The sequence below is a fragment of the Ictalurus furcatus genome, chromosome 18 (assembly GCF_023375685.1).
Source record: "Ictalurus furcatus strain D&B chromosome 18, Billie_1.0, whole genome shotgun sequence".
In the NCBI taxonomy this organism is placed as follows: Eukaryota; Metazoa; Chordata; class Actinopteri; order Siluriformes; family Ictaluridae; genus Ictalurus; species Ictalurus furcatus.
Genome location: NC_071272.1, coordinates 4112674 through 4126076, shown reverse-complemented (window position 1 = coordinate 4126076; position 13403 = coordinate 4112674). Strand labels below are relative to the sequence as shown.

Here is a 13403-nt window from a genome sequence, read left to right as displayed (position 1 = left end):
CCACCACTGTAATGAAAATTGGAAAACAAGCAAATATATATATATATATATATATATATATATATATATATATATATATATATATATATATATATATATATTAGTGTGTGTGTGTGTGTATGTATATATATATATATATATATATATATATATATATATATATATATATATATATATATGTGTGTGTGTGTGTGTATGTATGTATGTATGAAAAATCATGGACCAAATTGGGATGAATATCTGGAAAATTATATATATATTTTTTAAATTGGCTTAATTTTGAAAATTGTTAAATGTGTTTTTAGATAGTTTTTTGTTTTATTTTATTTTTTTAGATTATATAACTCATGTAATGTTTTTTTTAATGCAACACTAATGTATTGCTGTATTTCACTTTGAGTAAATTATATATCGTGTATATATCTTAGAACTGCCTTTTGAGAATCATATGATATTTTTGTCATATCACCACCTCTACCTGGATGCTCCCTAGCCCCACTTTGAGAACCACTAATCTAACTAACACACTGTAATGATTATAATCCCAATGTGTCACACAGAAGAGGATGAGGTTCCCTTTTAAGTCAGGTTCCTCTAAAAGTTTCTTCATTGTAAGGTTTGATTTACCATTTTTGACCCTGTCTTGCATAATGACATCTATTTCCCGATTTCTGTGCCCATATCCATGGTTAAAAGTGCTCTACAAATAAAAATTAATTGAACTGAACAGCGTGGGGCTGATGTGCTGATAAACCGTCCAATTAAAACCTGAGCCAGAAAGAGTTTCCTACTGTGATATCACTGCAAAATTGCAGCGTCTTGTTAAAAATGTCTTTCATTCTTTGTTTTTGCAATACAAGTCATTTTAAACTGTAGTAAGCTGTTCAGTAATTAAGACCGATCTCCGAGGAAGGCTATAAAGAGCGCGACAGTGATGTAGACATGGCCGAACACGGCTGACGGTTCTGAGTGCACCGGTTCAAACGAACCACTTAATTAAGTGCCAAGTCCGGTGGACTGCATCATTGCCTCTGTGCTCTGCTCCCTAACGCTTTTCAGCCACACCACGTACCCCCATAGGAATATTTCATTGTTGACCAGAAAGCTTGAACCACAGAATGACCGGTACTGCACTCGAATTGAGGGTCCAGCAGAGGCTGTCTGAGTCGACAGTAAAATGAATTCAACAATGAGTATAATTATGAGGTTCTTAATTATGTGCTACTCCATTGAAACGCTGTGGAGGTGGCCGAATTTGAATAATTGTTCAAAGGTAGAAAATAGTTGTGACAGCTGGTTAAATGGGTTCCCTCCCATTAAGCTAAATTTATTAACACTCTTATTACTAAGAAGGGTAAATAGTAATTAAGTAAATAAGTAATTAAGAAGTGCAAATCTGTAAAAGACTCATTTACTGATTGGATTTTGTGCCATAACATTTTTAAGCATATTTTGGCGATGTTGTTTGGGACTAGATGAAGGATGATGCAAGGTAGGTGAAATTGTGGACATGCATTTGCCACACTGGTGTCAAGAGCAGTCGGTGCTCTCAGATTAAAAATAATAATAATAATACAAACGGATGCTGCCCAGTTCTGTGTGTTAGTTGCGCAGAATCCTAATTGTCCGGGACAGGGATGTCCAGTCTTATCTGGAAAGGGCCGTAGTGGGTAAAGGTTTACATTTCAGTCCAACATCCAAAGACCGTTGCAGGTGGATTAATTAGCGTTTAGCTTTTCAGAATCAGGAACGTGATCAGTGCACGCTGGAATAAAAGCGCAATATGGCTGAGTTAATTGCGACAAGGCCTGGATTAGCCAATGGAAAAAAAAAAAAAAACAACCTGGAAAACCCGTAGCTGGGGGAGAACGAAAAGCAAACTCGGCCAATGGGTCTACAGATTTGGAACTCGAAACTAAAGCTTTCCTTCATGAAACCCCTCGAGCTTGTAAGTCAGACGATATAAATGTCTGTTTGAAAACGTGATGTCTGCAGCTTTAAGATCGTCAAAAATAAATTGTCGCAGCATTCCATAATACGTGTTTCCATTTAGTCTGTTTTGTCCCTTATACGAACCTTAAACAACCTGCTGTCTAGTTTTCAGAAAAAGAGAATAAACCCTGCTTGTTTTTGACGAAAGTTTTTCATTCGCTATGTATGTTTTAAATATAATTCACTTCACAGTGATACGACACATCCAACGAGTGTTTCAGGTGGGTTCACTAGCTTTCAGCTTTTCAGAATCAGGAAACCGACGGTGTACAACTCTCCTGCTAGCACAACATGCAGTCACCTTCAGATGCACTGAAAGAGAATAAAGACTTATAAAGAGAGAATAAAGACACACCCATATGTGGTTCTTCCCCAAACTGTTGCCACAAAGCTGAAATCACACAACTGTATAGGATGTCTTTATATGCTGTGACGTTACAATTTCCCTTCACTGGAACTAAGTGGGCCAAAACTGTTTCATCATGACCGTGCCCCTGTGCACAAAGTCAACGTCATGAAGACATGATTTTCCAAGGTTGGAGTGGAAGAACCAACCTGCACAGAGCCTCGTTCTCAATCCCACTGAAGACCTTTGAGATGAATTGGAACACAGACTGCACTCCAGGCCTCCTGATCCAACATCAGTGCCTGAACTCGCTCATTTTGAACGTGCCAACCTAAAATCTAGAGGAAAGCCTTCCCAGAAGAGTGGAGGTTATAAACAACAATAAAGGAGTGACTAAATCTGGAATGCATGTTCAACAAGCAGATATGGATGTGATGGTCAGGTGTCCACAAACTTTTGGTCATGAAATGTACCAGGTGTGTAAAATGTGCTTTACTAGATAAGTGTTATTATTATATCTACGCCTTTTTAGCCTATTAAGTGACGTAACCAAATATGTCAAGTTGCACCACATTGATACTTGATAGACAAAAACAAACTACATTTCTGAGCTAGCTGAGGTTTACTTTTTTATACAGGTATGATGAATAGATTTGAAATGCGTCTCGGAAAATCCATTTCGATGATTTATGATTTATAAGGTTACGCTTATTTATCATTTATTGCATCCCTGACTAATAATAAACGTACGCTTTCTCCCAGAAAGCATACGTTCTCGTCTGGTTCTCGGATTGATACGTGTTGCATCACGTTACCTTGACTCGTTTAAATTTACCCCGAACTACGCAGACTGAGTGGAGGCTCGTGTATTTGTGGATCTGCCGAGAATTTTTAGGAAAAAACAAATTTTACAAATAAATTGTACTGCATGTGAATTTCCATGCTCGCTTCCTGGAGGGTTTGATCTTTTCTGAATAAAACTGAAGGACCACATTACTGCGGGTTAAAAATGAATCAGTTGGGTTTTACCAAAATGCGGCACGTTTCTGGAGTTACTCAGTTGAGCAGGATTGACCTGAATTTCTATTTTGTGAAAGTTCCTATGTCAAATTCGCTAACAGTTTCTCCATACACCACAAGACTTTTATTTTTATTTTTTCTTTTGCCTTTGTAGTGCAGAGTTAATATTGCATGAAAAATGAATGCTCAGATTTTTTTTTTTCCTATTAGCTCGAGTGGTTTCATGAAAGTTTGAGTTCCAAATCTGTAGAGCCTTTGGCCGAGTTTGCAGAGTGCTTTTCTTTCTCCCTCAGCTACTGATTTTCTAGGATTTTTTTTCCCCCCCTTGGCTAATCCAGGCCTTGTTATAACTAGCCATGTTGCTCTTTTATTCCAGCGTGCACTGATCATCACCAATGATTCACCTTTCATGCCAGTGCAATTTAACATAGCAAGAACAATTCCTCTCTCATTTTTCAGGGTTCAGCCGTTTCAAGCGCATTTGGTTCTTTATTAATGCAATTTATTTGTCGTGACTGCGGTAAATAAAGCTGCTTACAAGGCCGCCGTGCCCCACCGTAATTCGAGCCGTGCTTTTAGTTTTGCTTTGTAAGGAACTGTAATATACATGGCTCTTTTTCTTTTCAACCATTTAATATCATCCCGTTTGATTTTTCCAGTACGTTGAGACCTGCTGCACTAGAGGTATGGAGGTTTTATAGCGCTGGCCTCTTGTTAGTGCTGCATACGTCACCTCCGCTCATCAACTCTTGAGTCATATTTGTCAAGTTTCTGCTCTATGAAGCGCTGATGAGTTCAGTGTTTGTACAGAGCAAAGGAGTAGATTTTGCACTCAATTAAATGGGCTGTTACTTTTGTAAGTGCTTCGGTTTTTATCTGCAACAGTGCTTCTGTGAGCTGTCCTTGAGTGTGTACTGGCACTCTACTTAACCGGTTTACTGGAGCTTTAGTTTTGTGTGTTTATTTCCCATTAATGTCCAAACCTTACCCAATTAGCATTTTATGGAGTCCATTAGAAAGCTCTTGTATTGTCTCGCGTGACGCTCCAAGAGCTTGCGGCAAAATAGTTTGTCCCATTTTATATACAGGAAACGCCAGAAAACTATGCTTTTCTGTTTTGTTTTGTTTTTCAAATAGAGTAGCATGCAGACCAAACGAGAATAAAATCCTGCCTTTTATCAGGTTTGATCAGATTTGTGAACTTGTAGAAAACGAGGGAGGGGTTGCGGACTCTAGTGGGTAAAATTGCACGGTGGAATAGGGTGTTTACCGTTTATGCATTTAGCATGGTGTCGTCGACATATGCTAGGCTGGTAATACTCTCTTTTTTTTTTTCTGTCGTTGCTTGCTAGAATTTTCATGTTCGCAATGCGAGTATACCTTTAATCCACCTGTCAGTCTTTAAGTACGTCCTTAGAAAAACAGTAATGTTTACTGCTGAACGCTTGTAATGGTATCATTAGCCTTGGCCAATCCCAGCTGCTTATGATTATGCCAAATTTCATCCCAATGCGCATTTGTTGTTTTCGTACACGTTAGGCTTGGTGAAGTCGAGGATAGTATCGGCGATCAAGTCGGACGATATAAACGTCTGTCGGAAAACATCATGCCTGCAGGTTGTTGTGCCGTCTGATTTTGGAGCAGAGAAAGTGTTTTTCGATGCATCTTAGCTACCGTTCTCTGTGCAGCCAAACAGAAACATGGAAGAAGAAAAAAAAAAACTGAGTCAAATCTAATGCTAGCGATTGCAGCTTCACGCAACTTCTCACCAGGTTCTGCTGTTTTCCTTTATAACGGCGTAATGTGAACATGACGTGTTTACATTTACATTACACCTTCCTCGCTTTTCACCAAGGCAATACTGTCGTTAGTCAGCAATAGTTAGGGTGCATAATAGGGTGATGGCATATTACAAACGATCTCACAAGCCTGCTACAGATTATACTTTGCATTTTATGTAGTCCAATAAATTCGGCAAGCTACCATAATTTCTGGCGTAGCGAGGCTACCATGAATCAATTGGCATATTACAATCAGCCAGAAATTATAGCATATTTTGCTCTGCTGTATAAGTAATGCATTCTGGAAGAGAACAAATATAGTAGAAAATATACAGTATGATGATGATTTAAAATTGACCAACAGCACTGGACCTAGTCCAATAGTGATGTGCTATAGTGTCTTTTTGATGCATGATGAAATTTCAGCTAAGAGCAGATCTTGCTGTAAAAACAATAAAAACCATAAAACACCAGTAGGAAGAAAAAAAAACAAATGTAAAAACACTAAAAATAAATAAATGGGCATTTTACAAATAGCCAAAACAACATATAATGCTCTGCCCTATGAAGAATGCCTGCTGGAAAAAAATAGGCTTTATAGTCCAAAAATATATATGGTATAAATTTGACTTGACCAACAACACTGTAGTTAGTCCAACAGTGAGTTCTTGTATTGTCTTCTTTGATGTATGTAGTTCCTCACAGCATAACTCCTGTATAAACACAATAAATTGTCAAACTACCATAAGTTCTATATCAAAGCTACTAGGGATGCTCCGATCCATCGGCCGCCAGTCGGTATCGATCGATAATCACCTTCTATGACTATCGGTAGACTCTAAATTTGGCGGATTTGATGACGTAAAACACAAGATGACGTTAAACTTTAGCGCCGCAGTCATGTCATCGCCGGTGTGGAATTATTACGAGGTCTCGAGAAGCAATGAAAAATTCGCCAGTTGCCGTGGATTTTTAAAGGCCTATTAAAATGTTCATTGTAAAATGAATATCTGTTGTGGTTATTTATTTGATTCTCAATTAAAATAACAACTTACAGCATTACTGTAAATAATATCACCAAGGCAACATCTGTGGTATTACTTTATCTGTGGGGGGGAGTTTAACAGTGGCAGTCAACAGAGAGCTTACACATCACTTATATAAAGCTTGAACGATCGGGGTCGGGGTCGGCCGATCATGCTGACAAAAAAAAATCGGTAACTGGTATCGACTGCAAAATTCCTGATGGGAGTGTCCCTAAAAGCTACCATAAACACACTGCTACATGGGTATATTGTAAATTGGCAAAAATGACAACATAAAATGACATTTTTCCACTGTACAAGCAATGCCTGCTGCAGGACAAGAGATGAGGCGTATAGCCCAGAGAACACGGTGTGTGTGTGTGTGTGTGTGTGTGTGTGTGTGTATGTGTATGTGTATATATATGAATGACCATCAACAGTGCTATATTCAGATCAACACACACCAGAAGTTCAGCTCCAGTCTGTCTCCTCCGAGTCGCCAGATGATTGATGGTACTAGCATCTATTGTTGAAACCAAACCCCTTCCAGCCAGCAATGAAATGAGACACCATAATGGGATGATTATCTCTCTTTTTTTCCCCACAGCAGAGCTTTGGCCTGTGAAGGCGTCTGGCTTTATGGTGCATGTTTGCCCAGTGATGGAGGTGTGTTCTGTCAGTGCTTCATGTCTCAATTAGCCCCCCAGAGAATCCAGCATCCTAAAAATAGTTAAACATGCTTCCAAACAACAGGGTTGTTGAGTACTACACATGCTCTCAGCCTCACATTTCAAAAGGAATGGACAAAAGGACAGCTTTGGATACCAAAGTCTGAAATCGAATTGAATTTCCAGCATTAGAGAGAGGGTTCTAGCGTTAGAATAAACACAGAGATCAGATATGTAGTGCAGTTGGGCATGTCCAGAACCTATTCCTTTTTAAACCTTTTTAAAGAAAAATGTAATACCTATAGTTGCCTTTGATGCCAGGCTGCAATCACACCGAAATCAAACTGCCATGATTGAGTAAATTCCAGGGGCCTGATTCTAGCTGCTCTCAGATGCAATTTGGGATTTATCACTACCGTTAGCCGTTACTATCACTGCAGGGACATCTGAACTTCACTGTGGTTCATTGTTGTTTTTTCTTGCGCTGCTTTATGTTTAGTCCTCTACCTACCGATGATGTGAAATGCGTTTTGCTTGTGCATTATGCCATCGTTCAGCTATTAAACTCATTATTTAAACGAGTACAGTAATATTTTGCCTATTTATTGGAACTAGAGAACTTCTTTCCCTCCCTGAACATTCCACTCACTAAAACCTAAAGGAAACAAAAACCCTAAACTACAGAATTTGTATTCTTCTATTGTCATATTCCTAGTGTTGTTCTGTATGTAATTTATTCCCTTGTTGGTGTACATTCACAGCAAACATGGCAGCGATGTATTATGGGTACTGCATGCTGCCTGATGGGACATACTGCCTGGCGCCACCACCACCTGGCATCGATGCCAGCGCCTATTATAACTCGATGCCTGCTGGCATGATGCCCGCTCACTCGGCATCCCCAGCTCCTCCGCCCCCAGGCACTACACCTCCTCCTGAATCTGCCGTCGCTGTCCCATCAGCCCCAACAGCTGCTGCCGCTCTCCCCCCTGCATCCGCTCCCGTGTCTCATGCTACACCTTCTGGTTTCTACAGCACTAGGTATGTGTATCCGACACCTGTAAATACTTCAGTCGTCTGGTACAACGCATGCCACTCATGGGTTTCTGGTTTACAGCTTATACTTTTAGCTGAGGTGGAACATCAAGTAAACCATGTCTCGATGTATGGGTTCTTGTTAATTGTTGGTCATCCGCTAATTCCCACCTACCAGTCACCTCTATCATGTGACCGCTATCAACCGGGGAGGTGAGAGATGAAGCCAGTCATCGCATTTTTTCAAACTGCTGCTCATGGTGGGTCACATGGCTATCTGCACTCTTCTGCATACATGAGCTCTTGGACACCAACGATTGGCTACTGTGACTGAAGAGAAAGTATGCCATCCCTCCCACCCAGAGAACATGGCCAGTTTTTCTCCCTTGGACTCCTGGCCACGGATACTGTGGCATCATCGTGATTCGAGCTTACTACAGAGCAAACGCTTTTCTCTCGTACCATCCGGGAGCCTGGCATACGAGTTTTTAAACCCAGCCACACCCAAATTAGTGAATAAAGTTCGAGTGCAGTAACTCTGCAGTTTCAATGTGGAATCAGGTTTTTCATCAGTCCAGAGGCTTTGTAAGTCCTACACCAACAAAGAAAGTTATTGGATGGATGGTGTAGTTGTTGAGATGATTGACAGCTCATACTAACAGTCTAGGTAGTTCACGTTTCCTGGTGGCTTTAAGGACTGACTACAGGACTTCTCCAACATTTGAGGGCTTTAAGTGTTTTACAGTTTGAAAGTTTGACAGTGTTGGTAACTTGGCGTGCTGATGGATTAAAGCCAAAGTCACCTGACTTGAACCCCATCGAAAATCTCTGGTGGGATTTGAAGATCGTGGTTGCAGCACACAAATCCAAGAATATTACTGAACTGGAGGACATTGCTCTTGAGGAATGGGCTAAGATTCTTCAGGAACGCTGCCAGAAGCTATGTATCTCGTTTGCAGCGGGTCCTAACAGCAAAAGGCTGCGCTACTAAGTACCAAAGATGCTTGCATTGAAGTGGTTGAAGAATTGTGGTAGATCACTAGTTAAGACATTGGACTACTGATCATAAGGTCATAAGTTCAAACCCCAGCACCGCCAAGCTGTCACTGTTGGGCCCTCAAGAAAGGACCTTAACCCTCAACTGCTCAGATGTGTAAATGAGAGAAATGTAAGTCGCTCTGGATAAGGGCGTCTCCCAAATGCCATAAATGTCAATGTAAATGTCATTTTGAAACTGGAGGAATCATTATAAGTTGCATTTTCAGTTGAATTTGGGGGAAACCACTTGAGGCATTCGTTGTGTCGAACTATTTCAATTGCTTTTGTTTGATTCGTTCATTGCCAACCACTGAAAGTCTAAACCTGATTTGCAGTGGGGTTTGAATAATTTTGATTGCAACTGCACACCTTCTATGGTAATGTGGCATTTTTGTGCAATAATACCACAGAGAGTTTTCAAGGTGCCCCCTGTCCTGTTCTAAATATTTGTATAAAAGTCCTTGATGAAGAATGACTCGCATTTGAATGTACCAAGGTTTTTTTTTTGGAGATTCCTTTTTTTTTGTTTGTTTGTTTTTTTTTTGCAAGCCATCCAAACATTCCCTCCTCTCTCTCTCTCTCTCTCGTTCAGCTCTTCCACTCCTCAGGCGAGTGTTAGCCAGACTACTTCTTCAGCTGCAGCGATCATCCCTCCTCCACCAGACATCCAGCCTGTTATCGATAAGCTGGCTGAATATGTAGCCAGAAACGGCGTGAAGTTTGAGACTAGCGTTCGTGCTAAAAACGACCCACGGTAAGCACCTTAAAGCTGATCCTCTCCCCATGTTCTAACTTTACTCTTCATTGATTTTTTTTTTTAGTTAAATAGCTCTCTGCGGTCGTGTGTAATAATTAAGGAATAAATCACGACCGCACATACCGTTATAGGAAAACTATCAAAGGCAGAGTGGTGTGATACAACCCGATGGTGCGATGCAACCTGGTCTTCTGGTGGAAAACTTCTCAAACATCACCATATTAATGATTATAATTGTTTTGAATATTTATGCCATACAAGTCCCAGTGTTCGTTGTTACAACCACCTTGTCAATAAAAGCCTCTCAGCCCACACTATTATCAGAGCTGTCATTATACAAAATTAATCAACAGCATGATGTGGTATAATAATAAAAAATTAATGTCTGTTTGTCCCAAGGTTTGACTTCCTGCAGTCTTGGCACCAGTACAACAGTTATTATGAATTCAAGAAGCACTACTTCATGCAGAAGGAAGCCTCGAACCTGCCTCAGGTATTTTTTTACCCTTCGTTTCTTACTCTTGCCCCTTCAGTGTGCTCCTTATTTTTCTATTCATGATCACATGTTGATAAACCATTGTATGTCAGTTATGACCCTTGAACACTTTCTGTAAAGTACAGGTACAACTTTCATGAGGCATGCTTTCAACAAATATAGTATTCAGTTTCCCTTTATAGTATGCAGTTGTACGAGAGTGATGTATTATATTCTCACTATCCGGTTTCCCTTTTGACTGTGTTGTCTCTCAAGCTTTCTACTTCTTTATCATTATCGAGTTTTTCTTTGCCACTGTCGCCTCTGGCTCGCTCGTTAGGCGTCTAAATCCGCTTTCTGTAATGCCTAGTGGGCGCTACTTGAAATATCCGAAACGTCGTACTGCTCACAACGACGTGAGTGTTGTTTCGTGGACGTAGCAGCAGACGAGACTCGCGCGCTACACGATCTTTCTTTCACCTGGAGAAATTCCCAGATGAAGCGTGTCTAATCCCAAATTCCGCTTTCTCACCGAAATCAACACGAGAACTGTTTATCATGTTTGTGATGGAGCAACTGGCGGTGTTGGTGGTTGTTTCTGCATTATTTTGCAAGAAAAATAAGAGAAAAATGTGGGGCAAGGATCGGGTGAGGAGATGTGGGCAGTGAGGATCATGTGTTCTGCGAAGAGATCAGGTGGTGTAGTCCAAAGAAACATAGTCATGCTTGTTTATCGCTTTTTTCCTGTTTCTAACAACCATTTGGGTGTGAGATGCCAATGAATTTCTTATCGAAGATTTATTATCATGCCTACAGTTGTTTCTTCTCAGACTCCCATTGGCATTTGACCATCATTGTTCTTGCTACTTGTCACACTACAAAATTCATCGACGAGAATTTCAGTCCCGGCAGCGATCGCAGAAATGAACGCAAAATCAAGCGAACGCCGCAATATACGGAGGAGCTTCCAATTTGTCAGAATTATCGCAGATTTTCAGCAGATTTGGGCCAACGTGCATCACGTGACACAGCGCGCATTCAGCAAAAGCCCCCTTCGATTCACGTGCATCGAACATGAAACATCACTGCGAAAAACCGTGCAAAACAATTTTGTGCAACTGCAATTTTGCTCCTTCAACTAGTTTTCTGCCCCCCAAAAAAAAACTCTCAAAAAACTCTGCGAAGTCACTGAATTAGTCATCACTGGGCTGTGTGATGTTAAAGTCAGTCTTCAAACAGAATAATGTCCTGTTCTGTCAGTTGTTTATGTCTCGATCTCACATTTGATTGACAGTAGTGCTCTCTATATGTTGTTTTGGCAAACTGTGTTTGAAATCTCATTATGCTCCCTGAGTGCATGTAAAATCTTCAGACCAGTGGAATCCATGATAGATCCAATGCGCCCGTGCAATGTCTATTTTCCTGCAGGTCCCCCTCATCCCCCCCTTACCCATACACCCCCCCCCCCCCCAACATGACAATACAGTATCGTTATCCTCAGCATACTGGTCATTTTCATTTCATTAGTGTCCTTCAGCTCGCTCGTTATTCGTAATAGATTTATGTTTGAAGCTTGAGATTGTAAAACAAAATATTAAGGGTTAAGATTTATTATGCTATTTGCGTAAAGTATGCTAAGTGGCCAATTGTTATTCTGCGCATGCAGCAGCCAGAGCTAATAATGCTGTAGTAAATAAACAAGTGAGCTGGAGAGCTAAGTAGTTTTTATTTATTTTTTTTTTATTTTATTTTTTTTCTTGAAAGTTAATAAATGTACTCCATGTAATGTTTTTTTTTTTTTTTTTTTTATGATTGTGAAATCATAGAGCCTGCAGGTGAATCTGCTGTAATGTAAATGTGAGGTCTGTGCTCTGAATCAATTCTTTCTGTTCGTAGAGTCAGAAGTATTCATTAGCCAAATTGACAGAAAAGAGGAAATGCCAATCTTGCGATTAGAAGTAAATCAGGTCTAGGCATGTGTCAATAATCACTTTTACAATATGCCATGATATTCAGCATGCTCACTAAATTAATATGGATTTTTCCCCCGTTGTGATAAATGTGCCATAGGCACCATTATTTATCCTGTTTCCTGTTTATCCTGGGTTTGTGCTTGTGATATCTTTTTTTTTTTTCCCTGAATACCAATTCCTACTAGGATTACTTATTTTAACAAAATCTGAGGGAGAATTCTCTTTTAAAATGAAGGAAAAAAAAAATTTCTGCATGATTTCTCATTGCTCATGTAGGTTTCATTATTCTCATTCCCGCTCAAATCCTCGTCCACCACGCATTTCAAAAACGTCGGGTCTTGAAAAACTGCCACAGGTCCGACATCAGATCACATCATCCCCTTCCCCACATAAGGTGACAAGATCATGTGGACGTACACGGCTAAATTTTCATATTTAGTCAAAATGTTGCAGTTATGTTAGTTGAAATAAAATCATTTTATTTCTGGGTGATGTGATCTCTAAAGTAATGTTTGATATTTAAAAGTGATAGTTTTTTGATTTGTGTGTAAAAATTTCAATTAATGATTTAAGTAAAACCTTGTGTGCTTTATTAGACAAATTTGAATAAATGAACAAGACCTTCTGGAGAAGTAATCAGTTTTAATATTTCAAAATTGATTTTATCCCCATACACTGTTAATTACAATAACTAGCTGAAAGAACTATCGCTAAAAATAGAACAAGACTTGACTTGGACGTGGACCTCAGGGACTTGTGAACATGTCTGATGTGGCCTAACGTGAAGTTGATTATTCTCTAATAACGGCATGTCTCAAAAGGTTTTATCAAGGGTTTCACTTCATTTATTGAAGTTCAACAGGTATGTTTTAAAAGTGTGTTTAATGCGGTGGAGCACGAGCAAAACACGTTTTATTCCCGTTACCTCTTAATGTGCTCGCTCTAATACGTTAATGCGCTCTTTGACATAAATGTTGCGGTTTCTACAGTAACAGTAGTAGTAATTGTAGTAGTAGTAATATTAAAACAGTGCCATAATCATGAAAAAGTGTAGCCCGAAACACACTCAGTAAAAGCTATTAAACCCTAGTTAGTTGTATTAGAAGGAGGAAGAATAGTATGATAGTAATATTGATAGCAATGGTAGTAATAATAGTGGTAGGAGTCAAAGTAATATTAAAATACTGCCATAATCATGAAAGAAACTGTAGCCCAAAACACACTCTGTAAACCCTGTTAAACCATAGGAGTAGTATGAGGAGGAATATTGTTAGTAATTGTGGTAGAAATACT

General features: G+C 39.6%; 1 protein-coding gene across 1 annotated transcript in view; it reads left to right on the top strand.

Annotated features, from left to right (window-relative positions):
• Nucleotides 1-13403, top strand: part of sfswap (splicing factor SWAP) — a 117357-nt gene that overhangs the window by 20742 nt on the left and 83212 nt on the right. Inside the window, exons 8-10 of the mRNA XM_053649353.1 lie at nt 7594-7873; nt 9498-9659; nt 10062-10155. Of these exons, the coding sequence (XP_053505328.1) occupies nt 7594-7873; nt 9498-9659; nt 10062-10155 (536 nt within the window). The remainder of the gene's footprint in view (nt 1-7593; nt 7874-9497; nt 9660-10061; nt 10156-13403) is intronic.